Genomic DNA, 21,166 nt, shown 5'->3' on the forward strand with positions numbered 1-21,166 from the left:
TGTTTTTTGGCTGTTTGTAGCCTAAGTGTAATGTGTTAAAATTTGGTTGCTAAATCCCGTTGGCTGTCTGGGCATGCTGGGAGTTGTAGTTTTGCAACAGCTGGAGGCACCCTGGTTGGGAAACACTGATCTAGATTGTTGAACAGATATTCTGTTGCTGGCTGAGCTCCCAGCTGAAGAATGCCAACTACACATGTTCTGTATGTAGAACCCAAACACAGGGCACATGGTGTCCTGGGTTGACAGATGGAGCTTCCAGAAATGCCATCACATCCCAGCCAAGATTACATAAGCATCAAAATATACAGTCGTTGCATGGGTACAGGGCAACAGACCAAAACATAACAAGACTCACTTAATATCCTCCTTGCCAAGGAAACCATAGCTGTGATATAAGCAATCACCAACAAGATGTTCTGTAGGCACTGTTTCCTAGAGACACATTCTGGCTATGTTTAGTTTAATTAAAACCTTTTTCTAGTTTGTATATTTTTATGATAAAATGATTATAAAATACTCATTCTACTGTACAAAACCCATACCTTGACTACACATTGCCATCACATGTATAAATAACACCTCCACACATTTAAGAAATTACCTCCTTATGATGACCGCACATTATCACTGCATAATGAATAATACTCCCATATACTCCCATACTGTAATAAATCCATTATACTGCAACCAATATTACTAGAGATGAGCGAACCGAAGTTGACGAACCCGAATTCGTTACGAATTTCATGAAAAATTCGATTCGCAATGAATGCAAATATCGCCGCGATTCGATCGCTTCATTAAACTCCATTTACAGCGTTCCAGGCTATTGGAGAGCCAAGATGGTGGATCCACATGTGAGTACATGGGGCAGGGGATTATGGGAGAGCGGGAAACAGTGGCGGGAATGGAAGTAGGCGGGCTGACCCTGAATCACATGTGAGATGCAGCCTATCAGTGTTCACTGACCCCTGTGATGTAACAGCTCCTATATAATCGGCGGCCATCTTGCCTCTCTTCATTTCATCTATGCACTCAGATGGAGAGGACGGGACTGTGTATGTGTGAATAGCTCATACCACAGCGTTACACTGCAACTGCTAGTCACATCAGCATTAGGGAAAGACAGGACTGCAGAGTGCTGTGCTGTTACTCTGAGAAGGATCATTGATAGCTAAACCTCCTATTCACGTTATTGAGCATTGCAGCAGAGAGGGGCAGATAGCTGTCAGCTGCCTCATACAGATCTCCAAGCTGCCTGAACTTTCTGAAGCATCTCATCTCCTCATTTTTCAGCCCAACTGAGTTTTTTTTTTTTGCTCCACAAATCTTCTGCTGCTCAGAATTGTGTGGCAGATTGCAATTTAGGGTTTAATCCCTGGATTTTTAGTTTTTTTGTAGTGCTGCACTGTTGGGTCCTGCTGCTGTTCAGAAATACGTGATTGTTCAGTGAACTGTAGTGCATTTGTACCATTTTGTACCTGTTAATCTGTCAAGGTGCTCCATACCGTCAAATTCCAAACAATAGTGTTCAACGGCTGGTGTTTTAAAAAAAATACAAAGTTTTTTCTGCCTATAGTTGTGCATATTACTGCCCTCATCAGTGCATACCGCATAGGTGCATCCAAGTATTGTACCATTTAGTACCTGTTAATCTGTCAAGGTGCTCCATACCTTCAAAGTACAAACAATAGTATTCACCGGCTGGTGTTTTACAAAAATACAGAGTTTTTTCTGCCTATAGTTGAGAATATCACTGCCCTCATCAGTGCATACCGCATGGGTACATCCAAGTATTGTACCATTTAGTATCTGTTAATCTGTCAAGGTGCTTCATACCTTCAAAGTCCAAACAATAGTATTCACCGGCTGGTGTTTTACAAAAATACAGAGTTTTTTCTGCCTATAGTTGCGCATATTACTGCCCTCATCAGTGCATACCGCATAGGTACATCCAAGTATTGTACCATTTAGTACCTATTAATCTGTCAAGGTGCTCCATACCATCAAAGTCCAAACAATAGTATTCACCGGCTGGTGTTTTTAAAAAATACAGAGTTTTTTTCTGACTATAGTTGAGAATCTTACTGCCCTCATCAGTGCATACCGCATACGTACAACCAAGTAGTGTACCATCTTGTACCTGTTAATCTGTAAAGGGCCTACATACTGTGAAAGGACAGCCGTAAGTAATCACCTGCTGCTGTTCTAGACAAATACTGTAGTGTAGAGTATTGTAATACCCTCATAAACGCACTAAGTATGTCAGGCAGAGAAGTGCCAGAACGTGCACAGAGGAGTGGCAGAGGCCTAAATACTTCAGGCAGAGTTGGCAGCAGGAGTCGCAGCGAGAGGCCTGAGCTCCCGTTATCAGCCAGCGGTCGTGTCTCCAACAGCAACCCATCTGCTGTCGTCGATTGGTTAACACGCTCATCCACATCATCCCAAGTGACATCTGACATCAACAGTCCCGGGAGCAGTCCCTGTTCTCCCATTGCCTTTGTCCTATGCTGTTCCCTCTCCTAAAGAAGTATCTTATGCTGTGGGTTCAGCTCCACTATTTACTGAGGACAATCTAATAGAGGACAGTCAGTAGCTACTAGACAGCCAAGAAGGGGAGGAGACATGCGCCGTTTGCTCAGCTAGGTAAGTAAGTAGTGATGCGGAGAGTGATGTGGGAGGCGGTGTTGCAAGTGTTCAGGGTCCTGAAGCAGACACTGTTGGGGAACCTGAGGAGGACATCAGTGACGTGCACACAACTGTTGATGATGATGAAGTCGATCGCAATTGGGAGCCAGGTGCAGAAGGGGCTTCATCATCATCAGGAGAAGAGAGTTGCAGGTTGCCCTTGAGGCAGCAAGGCGGTAGCATGGTTGGCAGTCAGCGTGGTGGCAGGAGTGGAAATTCAGGAGCCAAACGTGCCCGGGGGAGACCACCTGCTTCGTGGCAGCCTACCTTTCCGGGAGGTAGTGGAACAAGGGTTCCTGGAGACGGCACCAGTAGCAGTCAATTAGTACGGACTGCGGGTGGGATAATCAACTACTCGGCGGTGTCATAAGGCATCCGGAGGAGGTTCACGTAGCCACATGCAAGATCTGTAGGCAGAAGGTGAAGCATGGCCAGGGTCCCAATGTCGGCACCCTGGCCCTGCGTCAACACATGCTTCGCCACCATAAAGCGGCCTGGGAGAACCGTGGCTCCGATGTAGTGGTCCAGCCTGCTTCATCACCCAGTGGCCATCCGCTCCCTCTTTCATCCAGCCAAGGCTCCACCACCTCAGCCGAAAGGAGCTGTGAGTCAAACCCTCCTTCTGTCGCTCCTGCTTCTCCCGCTTTTAGTCAGCCATTCCACCAACAATCCATCGGCGAAACCATGTCTAAGAGACAACAGTATGCGCCCACTCATCCAACGGCACAGAAGTTGAATGTGCTCCTGTCCAAGTTGCTGGTGTTGCAGTCACTCCCTTTTCAAGTGGTGGACTCTGCACCTTTCAGAGAATTGATGGCTTGTGCCGAGCCGAGGTGGAGAGTCGCAAGCTGTCATTTCTTTATGAAGAAGGCAGTACCAGCCCTGCATAAGTTTGTACAAGAGAAGGTGGGCCAGTCCTTGAGCCTGTCGGTGTGTTCAAAAGTGCACGGCAGCGCCGACATGTGGAGCTGTAACTACGGGCAGGGACAATACTTGTCTTTTACGGCCCACTGGGTAAATGTGGTTCCTGCACAGCCACAACAGCAACTTGGACAGGTCACACCGCTTCCTCCTCCACGCTCTTGCTCCCCGGCAGTTGGTCCTGTTACAGTGTGCGACGCCGCCTCCTAATCCTCCACCGTGTCCTCGGCCTCCACTGCACGTCCAAATCTCGGTGGCCCTTCATCGTACCATGTGTGTAGGGCGTGCCGGTGTCAAGCTGTTCTTCACATGGTTTGCCTTGGTGAACGGAGTCACACAGGGGAGGAACTGCTAAAGTTCATTCGTAAAGAAATCCCAGTATGGCTTACTCCACGAAATCTGGAAATGGGAACCATGGTGACCAACAATGGGAAGAACATCGTGTCAGCGCTGCGACAAGGAAGTGTGAAACATGCGCCCTGCATCCTCAAGTCTTCACCCCATTTGCAAAACATCCTGAAAATGGCAAGGAAACTGTACATGCACTTCAGCCACTTGTACACCACCAAGCATACCTTCCTTGAGCTGCAGCATCAGAACGGTATCCCACAACATAGTCTTATTTGTGACGTTGCCACACATTGGAATTCCACCCTCCATATGTTGGACAGACTATACGAGCAAAGAAAAGCCATCACCGATTTCTTAATCATCCAAGCAGATAGGAGTACTCCCCTGTGTAACTTCAATGTGAACCAGTGGCAGCTCATACGTGACACCTACCGTTTGCTGAGGCCCTTTCAGGAAGCCACATTATTTGTAAGTCGCTTGGATTACGCCATGAACGACGTAATTCCACTCCTACATTTCCTACAACAAATGATTGAAACCATGGCTGGTCACGGCAATGGAGACGTTGAGCCTACATTTCAAGGCTATATGAGCCCTGTGGGGGCTGAACTGGAGGAGGAGGATGATGAGGGGCAGAGCGGAGCACAGTTTAGGTTGGATGAGATGGCCGGTGTTTCTAGTCATCGGACAGGAGAGGAGGAGCAGGAGCAGTCAGAGAAGCTGGAGGGTTATGAGGAAGGCGAGACAGAGGACCCAGACATACCGTGGCAGTATGCAGTGGGGATGGAGGCAGGTAGTTCCTCCGAGTCACTGGCGCAAATGACACGATGCATGCTCAGTTGCTTGTGTAGTGACCCCCGAATTGTCAAAATTCGACGCTGGTCCGTTCAGTGTTTTGCGTGTGCAGCCCAGGACATCTGAGCGCATAACACACATGTTATTGCTAGATCTCGCAATTGATCGTGCAATGTAAGGGGTTATTGAAGCCTCTTGGGTATTGCTGATGCCTACTCCTGACTGTTCCTGTGTCTCTCTGGAACTACTTGACTTCATGATGCTTCTGGGCTTGGGCCTTTAATTTTAGTATTTTTGAAATACATACATACATGCTAAATTAAAATTTCAACATTTATGGTGCAATGTATGGGATTATTAAACACTCTTGGGTAGTGTTTTTTTTTTTCAACTTTTCTGATAATTATCACAGTAATAAACTTGAATTTTCCAGAATAATAACCATTACACCATTGAACACTTGTTGCGTGTGATTTTTTAAGTAAAATTTTCAAAAAAAATACGGAGAGGGATGAACTCTGCTTCTTTATTTCATAAAAAATTATTTTATAGAAGAATGTCTTTTGGTGGCCCTGCATTATAGAGTCTTCTGGACTCTTGGATATGCGCTTGTTCTTAAACAAAGGTACAAAAAACAAAAATGGCCGGTCAGGGCTATGGAGACGTTGTGCCTAAATCTTACGGCCACATGAGCCCTGTGGGTGCTTGTGAGATTAGGCCCTTTGTACCCACACGACGGGGTCCGGGACACAAATTTTGATTTCAATCTCAAATAAAAAAAATCACACATTTCAATGGTCTCCTTATGCTGCAGCCAACTCCAGGTTGCGTCATTCTGGTAATATATAGAGAGCACTCGCTGTCCTAAATTTTTGTTAACATTTTTCGAAATTTTTTAAAAAATTTTTTATTAGGGATTGTGAAGTTTTGGTGCGTACTCATGCATCAGCCAACTCCAGCCTGTGTCATTCAGGCAATATATGGTTTACTGATGGCGCTGCTGGGCCTGGGTCTGGGAATTTCTAATTTTCTCATAGGTAGCACCGGCTATCCAAAAGTCTTCTTCATAAATTTCTACAATTGTTGTGTTTTTTTGGGGGGATTGTGAAGCCCTAGTGTGTACTCATGCATCAGCCAACTCCAGGCTGTGTCATTCAGGCAATATATAGGTAGCACCCGCTGTTCTAAATATTCTTAATTTTTTTTAAAAAATGGTTGTTTTTTCTTTGGGATTCTGAAGCCCTGGTGTGTACTCAATGCTGCTTTCTGCTACACTCTGTCAGCCCGTTGGTCCTGTGACAGTGTGCTACTCTGCCTCCACATCCTCCACTGTGTCTTAAGCCTCCACTGCCCGGACAAGTCTCAGTGGCCCTTCAGTATACCATGTGTGCAGGGCACGGCGGTGTCACGCTGTTCTTCACATGATTTGCCTTGGCGAAAAGTCTTGGAAACAATGGCCGGTCAGGGCAATGGAGACATTGCGCCTACATCTCATGGCCACATGAGCCCTGTGGGGGCTTGTTGGATTTTTTCCTTCGTACCGACACGCTGGGGTCCGGGACACACAAAGGTTGTTTTAAATTTCAAATAAAAAAATGATGACGCTGCTGGGCCTGGGTCTGGGAATTTCAATTTTTCTCATAGGTAGCACCCGCTATCCAAAATCTTTTTCAAAAATTTCTAAAATTGTTTTGTTTTTTGGGGGAAATTGTCAAGCCCTGCTGTGTACTCGTGAATCAGCCAACTCCAGGCTGTATCTTTCAGGCAATATATTCTTTACTGATGTTGCTGTGGGGGCTTGTTGGATTTGGTCCTTCGTACCCACACAATGGGGTCCGGGACACTCAAAGTTTGTTTTAATTTTCAAATAAAAAAATTATGGCGCTGCTGGGCCTGGGTCTGGTAATTTTACATTTTCTCATAGGTAACACTTGCTATCCAAAATCTTTTAAAAAAATTTCTAAAATTGTTGTCACGCTCGGCTGGCAGGAGGTGGATCCTCTGTGCCAGAGAGGGATTGGCGTGGACCGTGCTGGTGGACCGGTTCTAAGTTGCTACTGGTATTCACCAGAGCCCGCCGCAAAGCGCGATGGTCTTGCAGCGGCAGTAGCAACCAGGTCGTATCCACCAGCAACGGCTCAACCTCTCTGACTGCTGAAGATAGGCGCGGTACAAGGGAGTAGACAAGAGCAAGGTCGGACGTAGCAGAAGGTCGGGGCAGGCAGCAAGGATCGTAGTCAGGGGCAACGGCAGGAGGTCTGGAACACAGGCTAGGAACACACAAGGAAACGCTTTCACTGGCACAATGGCAACAAGATAACGGCGAGGGAGTGCAGGGGAAGTGAGGTATAAATAGGGAGTGCACAGGTGAACACACTAATTAAGCCAACTGCGCCAATCAGTGGCGCAGTGGCCCTTTAAATCGCAGAGACCCGGCGTGCGCGCGCCCTAAGGAGCGGGGCCGCGTGCGCCGGGACAAGACCGACGGAGAGCGAGTCAGGTACGGGAGCCGGGGTGCGCATCGCGAGCGGGCGACTCCCGCATCGCGAATCGCATCCCGGCTGGGAGAGGTATCGCAGCGCACCCGGTCAGCAGGTCTGACCGGGGCGCTGCAATTGCGAGGATGTTGCGAGCGCTCCGGGGAGGAGCGGGGACCCGGAGCGCTCGGCGTAACAATTGTGTTGTTTTATGGGGGGATTGTGAAGCCCTGGTGTGTACTCGTGCATCAGCCAACTCCAGGCTGTGTCATTCAGGCAATATATGGGTTACTGATGCCGCTGTGGGGCCTGGGTCTGGGAATTTTAAATTTTCTCAAAGGTAGCACCCACTATACAAAATCTTTTTCAAAAATGTCTAAAATTGTGTTGTTTTTTTTTTTTTTTTGGGGGGGGGGGGGGGGATTGTAAAGCCCTGCTGTGTACTCGTGCATCAGCCAACTCCAGGCTGTGTCATTCAGGCAATATATGGTTTACTGATGCCGCTGTGGGGCCTGGGTCTGGGAATTTTAAACTTTCTCATAGGTAGAACCCGCTATCCAAAATCTTCGGTTTAAATTTCTTAATTCATCTTTTAATCTTAGGGATTGTGAAGGCATGCTGCTCATGCTGCTGGCAACTCCGGGCTGTACCATTCATCCACTATATGGTCTCCTCATGCTGCCAACACCTCCACGCTGTGCCATTCAGCCACTATATGGTCTCTTCATGCTGCCAACACCTCCACGCTGTGTCATTCAGCCACTATATAGTGTCCTCATGCTGCCAACACCTCCACGCTGTGCTATTCAGCCACTATATGGTGTCCTCATGCTGCCAACACCTCCACACTGTGCCATTCAGCCACTATATGGTGTCCTCATGCTGCCAACACCTCACGCTGTGTCATTCAGCCACTATATAGTGTCCTCATGCTGCCAACACCTCCACGCTTTGCCATTCAGCCACTAAATGGTCTCCTCATGCTGCCAACACCTCCACGCTGTTACGCCGAGCGCTCCGGGTCCCCGCTCCTCCCCGGAGCGCTCGCTACACTCTCCTCACTGCAGCGCTCCGGTCAGATCCACTGACCCGGGGCGCTGCGATACCGCCTCCAGCCGGGATGCGATTCGCGATGCGGGTAGCGCCCGCTCGCGATGCGCACCCCGGCTCCCGTACCTGACTCGCTCTCCGTCGGTCCTGTCCCGGCGCGCGCGGCCCCGCTCCCTAGGGCGCGCGCGCGCCGGGTCTTTGCGATTTAAAGGGCCACTGCGCCGCTGATTGGCGCAGTGGTTCCAATTAGTCTGATCACCTGTGCACTTCCCTATATTACCTCACTTCCCCTGCACTTCCTTGCCGGATCTTGTTGCCATCGTGCCAGTGAAAGCGTTTCCTTGTGTGTTCCTAGCCTGTGTTCCAGACCTCCTGCCGTTGCCCCTGACTACGATCCTTGCTGCCTGCCCCGACCTTCTGCTACGTCCGACCTTGCTTCTGTCTACTCCCTTGTACCGCGCCTATCTTCAGCAGCCAGAGAGGTTGAGCCGTTGCTAGTGGATACGACCTGGTCACTACCGCCGCAGCAAGACCATCCCGCTTTGCGGCGGGCTCTGGTGAAAACCAGTAGTGACTTAGAACCGATCCACTAGCACGGTCCACGCCAATCCCTCTCTGGCACAGAGGATCCACTACCTGCCAGCCGGCATCGTGACAGTAGATCCGGCCATGGATCCCGCTGAAGTTCCTCTGCCAGTTGTCGCTGACCTCACCACGGTGGTCGCCCAGCAGTCACAACAGATAGCGCAACAAGGCCAACAGCTGTCTCAACTGACCGTTATGCTACAGCAGTTACTACCACAGCTTCAGCAATCATCTCCTCCGCCAGCTCCTGCACCTCCTCCGCAGCGAGTGGCCGCTTCTGGTCTACGCCTATCCTTGCCGGATAAATTTGATGGGGACTCTAAGTTTTGCCGTGGCTTTCTTTCCCAATGTTCCCTGCACTTGGAGATGATGTCGGACCAGTTTCCCACTGAAAGGTCTAAGGTGGCTTTCGTAGTCAGCCTTCTGTCTGGAAAAGCCCTGTCTTGGGCCACACCGCTCTGGGACCGCAATGACCCCGTCACTGCCTCTGTACACTCCTTCTTCTCGGAAATCCGAAGTGTCTTTGAGGAACCTGCCCGAGCCTCTTCTGCTGAGACTGCCCTGTTGAACCTGGTCCAGGGTAATTCTTCCGTTGGCGAGTATGCCGTACAATTCCGTACTCTTGCTTCAGAATTATCCTGGAATAATGAGGCCCTCTGCGCGACCTTTAAAAAAGGCTTATCCAGCAACATTAAAGATGTTCTGGCCGCACGAGAAATCCCTGCTAATCTACATGAACTCATTCACCTAGCCACTCGCATTGACATGCGTTTTTCCGAAAGGCGTCAGGAGCTCCGCCAGGATATGGACTCTGTTCGCACGAGGCGTTTCTTCTCCCCGGCTCCTCTCTCCTCTGGTCCCCTGCAATCTGTTCCTGTGCCTCCCGCCGTGGAGGCTATGCAGGTCGACCGGTCTCGCCTGACACCTCAAGAGAGGACACGACGCCGCATGGAGAATCTCTGCCTGTACTGTGCTAGTACCGAACACTTCCTGAAGGATTGTCCTATCCGTCCTCCCCGCCTGGAAAGACATACGCTGACTCCGCACAAAGGTGAGACAGTCCTTGATGTCTACTCTGCTTCTCCACGTCTTACTGTGCCTGTGCGGATATCTGCCTCTGCCTTCTCCTTCTCTACTATGGCCTTCTTGGACTCCGGATCTGCAGGAAATTTTATTTTGGCCTCTCTCGTCAACAGGTTCAACATCCCAGTGACCAGTCTCGCCAGACCCCTCTACATCAATTGTGTAAACATCGAAAGATTGGACTGTACCATACGTTTCCGCACGGAGCCCCTTCTAATGTGCATCGGATCTCATCACGAGAGGATTGAACTTTTGGTCCTCCCCAATTGCACTTCTGAAATTCTCCTTGGACTTCTCTGGCTTCAACTTCATTCCCCAACCCTGGATTGGTCCACTGGGGAGATCAAAAGTTGGGGGCCCTCTTGTTCCAAGGACTGCCTAAAACCGGTTCCCAGTAACCCTTGCCGTGACTCTGTGGTTCCTCCTGTAACCGGCCTCCCTAAGGCCTATATGGACTTTGCGGATGTTTTTTGCAAAAAACAAGCTGAGACTCTACCTCCTCACAGGCCTTATGATTGTCCTATCGACCTCCTCCCGGGCACTACTCCACCCCGGGGCAGAATTTATCCTCTGTCCGCCCCAGAGACTCTTGCCATGTCTGAATACGTCCAGGAAAATTTAAAAAAGGGCTTTATCCGTAAATCCTCCTCTCCTGCCGGAGCCGGATTTTTCTTTGTGTCCAAAAAAGATGGCTCCCTACGTCCTTGCATTGACTACCGCGGTCTTAATAAAATCACGGTTAAGAACCGCTACCCCCTACCCCTCATCTCTGAACTCTTTGATCGCCTCCAAGGTGCCCACATCTTTACCAAACTGGACTTAAGAGGTGCTTATAATCTCATCCGCATCAGAGAGGGGGATGAATGGAAAACGGCATTTAACACCAGAGATGGACACTTTGAGTATCTGGTCATGCCCTTTGGCCTGTGCAACGCCCCTGCCGTCTTCCAAGACTTTGTTAATGAAATTTTTCGTGATCTCTTATACTCCTGTGTTGTTGTATATCTGGACGATATCCTGATTTTTTCTGCCAATCTAGAAGAACACCGCCAGCATGTCCGTATGGTTCTTCAGAGACTTCGTGACAATCAACTCTATGCCAAAATAGAGAAATGTCTGTTTGAATGCCAATCTCTTCCTTTCCTAGGATACTTGGTCTCTGGCCAGGGACTACAAATGGATCCAGACAAACTCTCTGCCGTCTTAGATTGGCCACGCCCCTCCGGACTCCGTGCTATCCAACGTTTTTTGGGGTTCGCCAATTATTACAGGCAATTTATTCCACATTTTTCTACCGTTGTGGCTCCTATCGTGGCTTTAACCAAAAAAAATGCCGATCCCAAGTCTTGGCCTCCTCAAGCGGAAGACGCCTTTAAACGGCTCAAGTCTGCCTTTTCTTCGGCTCCCGTGCTCTCCAGACCTGACCCATCCAAACCCTTCCTATTGGAGGTTGATGCCTCCTCAGTGGGAGCTGGAGCTGTCCTTCTACAAAAAAATTCTTCCGGGCATGCTGTTACTTGTGGTTTTTTTTCTAGGACCTTCTCTCCGGCGGAGAGGAACTACTCCATCGGGGATCGAGAGCTTCTAGCCATTAAATTAGCACTTGAGGAATGGAGGCATCTGCTGGAGGGATCAAGGTTTCCAGTTATTATTTACACCGATCACAAGAACCTCTCCTACCTCCAGTCTGCCCAACGGCTGAATCCTCGCCAGGCCAGGTGGTCTCTGTTCTTTGCCCGATTTAATTTTGAAATTCACTTTCGGCCTGCCGATAAGAACATTAGGGCCGATGCTCTCTCTCGTTCCTCGGATGCTTCTGAAATTGAACTCTCTCCGCAACACATCATTCCTCCTGACTGCCTGATTTCCACTTCTCCAGCAAACTCCTCCAGGAAAGACCTTTGTTTCTCCACGCCAACGCCTCGGAATCCTCAAATGGGGTCACTCCTCCCATCTCGCAGGTCATGCGGGCATCAAGAAATCTGTGCAACTCATCTCTCGCTTCTATTGGTGGCCGACTCTGGAGACGGATGTTGTGGACTTTGTGCGAGCCTGCACTATCTGTGCCCGGGATAAGACTCCTCGCCAGAAGCCCGCTGGTTTTCTTCATCCTCTGCCTGTCCCCGAACAGCCTTGGTCTCTGATTGGTATGGATTTTATTACTGACTTACCCCCTTCCCGTGGCAACACTGTTATTTGGGTGGTCGTTGATCGATTCTCCAAAATGGCACATTTCATCCCTCTTCCTGGTCTTCCTTCAGCGCCTCAGTTGGCTAAACAATTTTTTGTACACATTTTTCGTCTTCACGGGTTGCCTACGCAGATCGTCTCGGATAGAGGCGTCCAATTCGTGTCTAAATTCTGGAGGGCTCTCTGTAAACAACTCAAGATTAAATTAAATTTTTCTTCTGCATATCATCCTCAATCCAATGGACAAGTAGAAAGAATTAACCAGGTCTTGGGTGATTATTTACGACATTTTGTTTCCTCCCGCCAGGATGACTGGGCAGATCTTCTACCATGGGCCGAATTCTCGTATAACTTCAGAGTCTCTGAATCTTCCTCCAAATCCCCATTTTTCGTGGTGTACGGCCGTCACCCTCTTCCCCCCCTCCCTACCCCCTTGCCCTCTGGTCTGCCCGCTGTGGATGAAATTTCTCGTGACCTTTCCATCATATGGAGAGAGACCCAAAATTCTCTCTTACAGGCTTCATCACGCATGAAGAAGTTCGCGGATAAGAAAAGAAGAGCTCCTCCCATTTTTTCCCCTGGAGACAAGGTATGGCTCTCCGCTAAATATGTCCGCTTCCGTGTCCCTAGCTACAAGTTGGGACCACGCTATCTTGGTCCTTTCAAAATTTTTTGCCAGATTAATCCTGTCTCTTACAAACTTCTTCTTCCTCCTTCTCTTCGTATTCCTAATGCCTTTCACGTTTCTCTTCTTAAACCACTTATCATCAACCGTTTCTCTCCCAAATCTGTTCCTCCCACTCCTGTTTCCGGCTCCTCGGACATCTTCTCCGTCAAAGAGATTCTGGCATCCAAAAAGGTCAGAGGGAAAACCTTTTTTTTAGTGGATTGGGAGGGTTGTGGTCCAGAAGAGAGATCCTGGGAACCTGAGGACAATATCCTAGACAAAAGTCTGCTCCTCAGGTTCTCAGGCTCTAAGAAGAGGGGGAGACCCAAGGGGGGGGGTACTGTTACGCCGAGCGCTCCGGGTCCCCGCTCCTCCCCGGAGCGCTCGCTACACTCTCCTCACTGCAGCGCTCCGGTCAGATCCACTGACCCGGGGCGCTGCGATACCGCCTCCAGCCGGGATGCGATTCGCGATGCGGGTAGCGCCCGCTCGCGATGCGCACCCCGGCTCCCGTACCTGACTCGCTCTCCGTCGGTCCTGTCCCGGCGCGCGCGGCCCCGCTCCCTAGGGCGCGCGCGCGCCGGGTCTTTGCGATTTAAAGGGCCACTGCGCCGCTGATTGGCGCAGTGGTTCCAATTAGTCTGATCACCTGTGCACTTCCCTATATTACCTCACTTCCCCTGCACTTCCTTGCCGGATCTTGTTGCCATCGTGCCAGTGAAAGCGTTTCCTTGTGTGTTCCTAGCCTGTGTTCCAGACCTCCTGCCGTTGCCCCTGACTACGATCCTTGCTGCCTGCCCCGACCTTCTGCTACGTCCGACCTTGCTTCTGTCTACTCCCTTGTACCGCGCCTATCTTCAGCAGCCAGAGAGGTTGAGCCGTTGCTAGTGGATACGACCTGGTCACTACCGCCGCAGCAAGACCATCCCGCTTTGCGGCGGGCTCTGGTGAAAACCAGTAGTGACTTAGAACCAATCCACTAGCACGGTCCACGCCAATCCCTCTCTGGCACAGAGGATCCACTACCTGCCAGCCGGCATCGTGACACACGCTATGTCATTGAGTCACTATATGGTCTCCTGACACTGATGCCACCACCAGGCTCTGTAATTGTGCTGCTGTGCGGCAGTGATTCTAAAAGCGATGCCTGTAATTTGCATGTTATTCTGAATAACATTATTATTTCACTACCCCAGCACACTCCATATGCGTTTTAGAACACAGCAAAGTGTTCTATACCCCTATAGAGGCTGTATGTAGGCTAGAAATAGCCTTTTTTAATATAGATTTGCCGCAAAAAAATTCAGATCAAAACTAACTTTTTCGGAAAATTTGGCGAATCAGCCGAATCGAATTTTTGAAAAGTTCACTCATCTCTAAATATTACCACCATACTGTGACCATATAGTATAATGTCACGTGCTCTGCAGACTATATAAATGATTATAGCACAGCTACATCCAACAATTCACAAATTTTGTCTTCTTGGAGACATTCCCTTTCCTTTTTTATTTTCTATTTGGCTCACCTCGCCATTATGACTTTTTCTGCAGAATTTGCTAGACATCTTTGCCAAAATCCCTATTCATACTACCTCAGGTGTCAATATTGTTCACCTTGGTGCCCCACCAAACAGTACCCTGTTTTGTGGTCCCTACATAGTAATGCACCCCTTTGTGCCCGACACAGCAGTTACGTTCCCTTTGTGTCCCTATATAGTAGTAATGCCCTCCTTGGTAACCCCATACAGTCAAAATGTTCTTCTTTGTGCCTGCATACTATTGTACCTACAAATGACCCTAAGCTAGGGTAAGGAGTCCTTAATATATAAATACACCAAAGCTCCAGGCCCGAAGCCCAGAGTAACTAACACCCCTGCAATGTGCCTTCCCTAAAAAGTAACTTTAATTATATACTCAAATAAAACCCTATAGTAATGGTTAAAATGGTACTGTAATGGTGTTTGTATTAGGTATCACATATAAATCACAGGGACTTTTCCCTGCTGTGAATATAAGAACAGCGCTGCAGTCCACCGATTATTACACAATCATAGTGTGCTGTTCAAAATGCAATCCCTTTGCCACCCTCAACATGTTCGCCTCAACATGACAAATGGCTGCCTACAATGAGTTGCGCTCATATTAATATTGCTTGGTGATGACCTCATCCATCATCGCCCATATGACACAGACCAATGTCTGTTATCCTAACAATAAAAGAGGTATACACGCCAATTGGCTCATAAATTATTTCCGGGTAAACATGTAGCAATCTGCCAATCATTCCTTTGTTAACTCACTATGTCGCTCCGAGATTCCCCAGCACTTCATCTCCGGGATATCATGACATTATCCTGCTGCGCTACGCATGCGCCTCCACTTGTTGCTCACGTCGGAACCCTTCCGCTCACTGCGCATGTCTTGACACTGCTGCTCTATGCGCATGATCATTTACTTAGTTGTAGTGCTATGTAATACTGTGTGAAGCACATGTCCTCGGACTTAGTGCAGAGCTGTTGTGGGATCTATTGATATACATATCAGTATTTATAGTGTAATCTCCAGGGAAATGACTGCTCTGGGTGTCTAATGACTGTTGTTACATCAATAAAAGACTGTTTGTCACTATCTTAAAGTGCGGTTTAAGATATGATCATTATTTTATTTGGGTGATTTAATTTGTCATAGCCATTACTGTGTATTGTTCCCAGAAGTATACAACCCCCATTGGGCTGATGCCCGGCATTAACACTTTAGACGCGGCTATCAAACTTGATCGCCGCATCTAAAACAAAAGTAAATAATACCGGTTAGCTCAGCGGTACTGTTCGGGATCGCCGCGGTGAAATCACGGAGTCCCGAATAGCTTGCAGGATGCAAGGAGGATCCCTACCTGCCTCCTGTGCGTCTGATCGCCGAGACTGCTCTGTGCCTGAGATCCAGGCAGGTGCAGTCAAGCAGTGATAACTGATCAGTGTATTCAATTAGTGTGTGCAATGTTATAGTCCCCTATGGGAGCTATAACATTGCAAAAAAAAAGTGTAAAAAAAAAGTTTATAAAAATGATTTAACCTCTCCCCTAATAAAAGTTTGAATCAACCCCCTTTTTAACATAAAAAAATGTCATAATTTTAAAAATATATCGTTAATTAAACTGCATGATTAATCGCGTACATGTAAAAAAAATTCAAAAATCCAAAATAACGTATTTTGGTCACTTTTTATACCATAATAAAATGAATAGAAAGTGATCAAAAAGTCAGATTTTAAAAAATGGTGCCGATAAAAACTTCAGATCACGGTGAAAAAAAAAGCTCTCATACTGCATGTAGGTATAATTTTTTTTTAGTAGTAAAATAAAATCAAACCTATATAAATTGTGTATCCTTGTGACCGTATGGACCTACAAAATAAATATTAGGTGCAATTTTTACCCAAAACTGCACTGCATAGAAACAGAACCCGTTTAAAATTACAAAATGGCTTTTTTATTTTTTATTTTGGCTCATAAATAATTTTTTTCTGGTTTTCAGTAAAATTTTGTGGTTAAATTATTTATGGTATTACAAAGTAAAATTGTTAGCACAAAGAACAAGCCCTCATATGGATTTTTAGGTGGAAAATTGAAAGTGTTGTGATTTTTAGAAGGTGAGGAGGAAAAAACAAAGGTGCAAAAATAAAAAATTGGATGATATAAAAATGTTAAGGGGGCAATAAATGACAAAAATAAAGCATTTAAACTACTAAAACAGGACGGCAGTGAAGAAGCATTAAACAGCTATAGAGAAAAATATGTAAAACTGATAAAAGCCGCAAAAATAGAGACAGAAAGACTCATTGCCAAAGAGAGTAAAGCTAACCCCAAAATGTTCTTTAACTATATAAATAGCAAAAAGTTGAAAGGAGATCTGTAGTGCTCTGAACTTATCTCCTATCTGAAGGATAGGAGATAAGTTATAGATCACGGGGGGTCCGAGCACTGGGGCCCCCCCCGCAATCTCCCGTAGGGGGCCGCGGCAATGTACAGGAAAGGGGGCGTTCCATCCCCGCATGTTGCAGCAGCCCCTCCATGAAGTTTGGGAGATCACGGGGGGACCCCAGTGCTCAGACCCCCTGTGATCTATAACTTATCCCCTATCCTTAAGATAGGAGATACGTTCAGAGCACTCCTTTAAAAATTAAAGTGTAGGCCCTTTAAAAAATGATGAGGAAGAAATTATAAACGGGATCAGGAAAAAGCAAACATATTAAAAAAAAATATTCTCCACTATATTCACCGAGGAAAATGAAATGCCAGGTGAAATACAGCGAGATAAGGTAAACTCCCCAGTACAGGTCACCTGTCTAACCCAGGAAGAAGTACAGTGCTGCCTACAAAAAATCTAAATAGACAAATCACCAGGTCCAGATGTCTTTCACCCCCGTGTTCTAAAGTAATTAAGTAATGTAATAGACAGACACCTATTTTTAATATTCATGGACTCTATAGTAACAAGAACTGTTCCCCAGGACTGGCGCATGACAAATGAGGTGCCAATGTTTAAAAAGGGGTCAAAAGATGACTCCGGGAATTATAGACCTGTTAGTTTAACCTCCATTGTATGTAAATTGTTTGAGGGTTTTCTAAGAGATGCTATTTTGTAGTATCTTGATAAAAATAAATGTATGACTCCATATCAGCATGGATTTATGAGGGATCGGTCCTGTCAAACTAACCTGATCATCTTTTATGAGGAGGTGAGCTCCAGACTGGACCAGGGGCAATCGCTGGATGTCGTATATCTGGATTTTTCCAAAGCATTTGATACGGTGCCACATAAAAGGTTGGTGCATATAAGGAGGATCGGGCTGGGGGAAAATGTGTGCAAGTGGGTAAGTAACTGGCTCAGTGATAGGAAACAGAGGGTGGTTATTAAAGGGGTATTCCAGGCCAAAACTTTTTTTCATATATCAACTGGCTCCAGAAAGTTAAACAGATTTGTAAATTACTTCTATTAAAAAATCTTAATCCTTCCAATAGTTATTAGATTCTGAAGTTGAGTTGTTGTTTTCTGTCTAACTGCTCTCTGATGACTCACGTCCCGGGAGCTGTGCAGTTCCTATGGGGATATTCTCCCATCATGCACAGCTCCCGGGACGTGACATCATCATTGAGCAGTTAGACAGAAAACTTCAGAAGCTAATAACTATTGGAAGGATTAAGATTTTTTAATATAAGTAATTTACAAATCTGTTTAACTTTCCGGAGCCAGTTGATATATATAAAAAAAAAGTTTTGCCTGGAATACTCCTTTAATGGTACTTATTCTGATTGGGTGACTGTTACTAGTGGGGTACCACAAGGGTCAGTATTGGGTCCTGTCCTATTAATATATTTATTAATGACCTTGTAGCGGGGTTGAATAGTAAAGTAGCAATCTTTGCAGATGATACTAAACTCTGTAAAGCGTAAACACTATAGAGGACAGTGCAGTGTTACAAATGGATCTGGATAGGTTGGAGGATTGGGCTGGGAAGTGGCAGATGAGGTTCAACACTGATAAATGTAAGGTAATGCACATGGGGAAGAATAATCCGGGCTGGAATTATGTATTAAATGGGTGCACACTTGGGACGACTGAGAGGGAAAAGGACTTGGGAGTCTTAGTTAACAGTAAATTTAGCTGTAGTGACCAGTGTCGGGCAGCTGCTGCCAAGGCAAATAAAATCATGGGGTGCATCAATAGGGGCATAGATGCCCATGACAAGGAAATAATTCTACCACTGTACAAATCACTAGTCAGACCACACATAGAACACTGTGTACAGTACTGGGCACCAGTGTACAAGAAAGATATAGTGGAGCAGGAGAGGGTTCAAAGACGGGAAACCATGGTAATACGGGGAATGAGAGGACTATAGTACCCAGAAAGATTATCAGAATTAGGGTTATTTAGTTTAGAAAAAAGAAGGCTTATTGGAGACCTAAGAACAATGTATAAATATATCAGGGGACCTTACAGAGATCTCTCCCATGATCTATTTGTTCCCAGGACTGTATCTATAACAAGGGGGCATCCTCTATGTTTAGAGGAAAGAAGGTTTCTACACCAGCACAGACGGAGGTTCTTTACTGTAAGAGCAGTGCGACTGTGGAATTCTCTGCCTCAGGAGGTGGTCATGGTTAACTCGGTAAAAGAATTTAAAAGGGGTCTGGATGCATTTTTGGAGAATAATAACATTACAGGTTATGGATTATAGATTTATAGGGACAGAACGTTGATCCAGGGATTTATCCTGATTGCCATATTTGGAGTCGGGAAGAAATTTTTACCTCTAGTATGAGGTTTTTTTTTGCCTTCCTCTGGATCCACTCAGTAGGGATTCATTAGGGATATACTATAGGTTGAACTTGGTGGACTCTGGTCTTTTTTCAACCTTATGAACTATGTTACTATGTAAGTAGTATAAGAGGGTCTCACTGGCTATGAAGCTGCTAGATAGCCATGTTCATAATGTTTTATGTTATCTTTATCTTTCTTGTAGAGCTCCAATACTTTTTTGGTCTAAACAGAAAAACACTGATAAAATGTAAATACTATGTAGAAAATGAAGGACTGTATTGGTTGTGTTATATAGAAGAAAACAGAAATTTGTGTTAAAGGGGTTGTCCAGGAAAAATATACATTTGCTCCAGGAGTGGGAGTTATGTGAAAAATAATGCTCCCTCTTAATTGTGTGTCATCTTAACCCCACAAGACCTGTCCTTTTGGCCGATCAGTGACCCTAGTGGTGTCTCGCCTTAGTCGGTGCCAAGTGAGCAGGTACGGTGAGGTTAAACTGGCACGGAACCTGGGAGAAGTGGAGACCAGGAGGGGACCTGGAGTGTCACTGTGGCAGCTGCAGGGGACTGAAGGAGGGGTGAGTATAGTATATTTATTTGTTGTACACCAACCCCAGCCTTGGGTCAAATTTCCCTTTTCACTGAGAGCCCTTTAACGAAAACTGCATTATTGTAATTGAGTAAATTCTGTCATTATTTCCATGTACTTGCAATTCAAAAATAATTTAAAGACATGTCTTCTACTTATTTTTTTTACTAGCCATATTGAATCACGGAATTCAGAAAGGGATGTTTCAGAAGAATATGAAGTGGAGACACCTTCAGAGCCTAGTGAATCTCTACTGGGACCATACTCACTGCCACCACCTACAGCAGAGGAAGACCAGAATCTCCAAGCAGCCAGCACACTGCCAGAGATAGAAGGCGCTCTTGACTTAAAAGAAGCATCCATATCACAGTCAACAGGGCATCCTTCTAAGATGGGTTGCAAAAGTCCAAACTTCATTTTTACTCATGCACAATTCATGTCAGATCTAATTCCAAAAGAGTCCAAGTCTTCAGAGTACTTCATCCTACCTAAATGTCAAAGTAAGGTCTTCAGTTCTCCAAAAGAGTTCATCCCAACTTCCCAGACTATATGCCCTGGAAATCAAATGAGTTATGTGTTGAGTATGGAAAAAAACCCTCCTCTGCAGATACCTCTGAAGGACAATGAAGATAAGCATGAGTCTAAGAAAAGCAACTACTTTGCTATTCCAGCACCTTCTGAAGTCCAAGCCGCCCAACAAAGACCTGTGATGGTCATTAATCATGATGGGACTGGTCCAGTTGTGCTGAAGCAGGTGGGAGATTATTGCTTCTTTCCTGGAATTCAGGAGAACCTAGAAAGGAAGACAGCACAAGCCACTGGCAAAATGTCTCTGCAGATGCCAAAAGGAGTTGCTCTTCCTGCTGTACAAACATTCAAAGCGATGCAAAGAGATTACATTGCTTTTCCACAGAGTTAGAAAGTTATTTTCTGTCAAGAAGTAATGCCTTTCATGAAACGTATCGCCTAAGGCAATGCTGGGATAGGTCATACTCACCTTACTCATCTCGTTTGGATGCGCCCTGGCACCATTCATTGTCTATAGATGGTGTTGAAGATAGCTGCACAATGAATTAGGCTATCTCCACCAACTCCCATTGACAATAAATGCAGACGTGAGACCCGGGACCTCCTTCTCAGGATTGGTAGTAGGGAATGTGTTTATGGGTGGAATACCCATTTAATGAATAGTCATTCTGTATAATCTGTGATTAATATTGTTATCACAGTTCATGCACTTTTTTAAGAAGTTAATGACTGAAGTTTAATGTACAAAAAAAATAAAACCCTGTATACAATAGAACATTTTTGGTGTTGTGTTTATCACATTCTTAGCATAGATAATTTTATGAGACACGTATAAGATATGTATTCATAAAGGAATCGTCTGTGCGTCCTTCTCACAGTGACTGATGGCTGTCAGATACATAGTAGGTCATAAATTAT

The 21,166-nt window shown here is 46.2% G+C and overlaps 1 protein-coding gene across 4 annotated transcripts in view; it reads left to right on the plus strand.

The window, feature by feature from the left end:
• The window catches only part of CSF2RB (colony stimulating factor 2 receptor subunit beta), a 129,464-nt gene extending 108,388 nt beyond the window's left edge, over positions 1 to 21,076 (plus strand). For all 4 annotated transcript variants that reach the window (XM_056524089.1, XM_056524088.1, XM_056524087.1 and 1 more), the window contains exon 14: positions 19,892 to 21,076. In XM_056524089.1, coding sequence (XP_056380064.1) covers positions 19,892 to 20,639 — 748 coding nt within the window. In that variant the 3' untranslated portion in view covers positions 20,640 to 21,076. The remainder of the gene's footprint in view (positions 1 to 19,891) is intronic.
• The last annotated feature ends 90 nt before the right edge of the window (positions 21,077 to 21,166 follow it).

The sequence above is a fragment of the Hyla sarda genome, chromosome 6 (assembly GCF_029499605.1).
Source record: "Hyla sarda isolate aHylSar1 chromosome 6, aHylSar1.hap1, whole genome shotgun sequence".
Taxonomy (NCBI): domain Eukaryota; kingdom Metazoa; phylum Chordata; class Amphibia; order Anura; family Hylidae; genus Hyla; species Hyla sarda.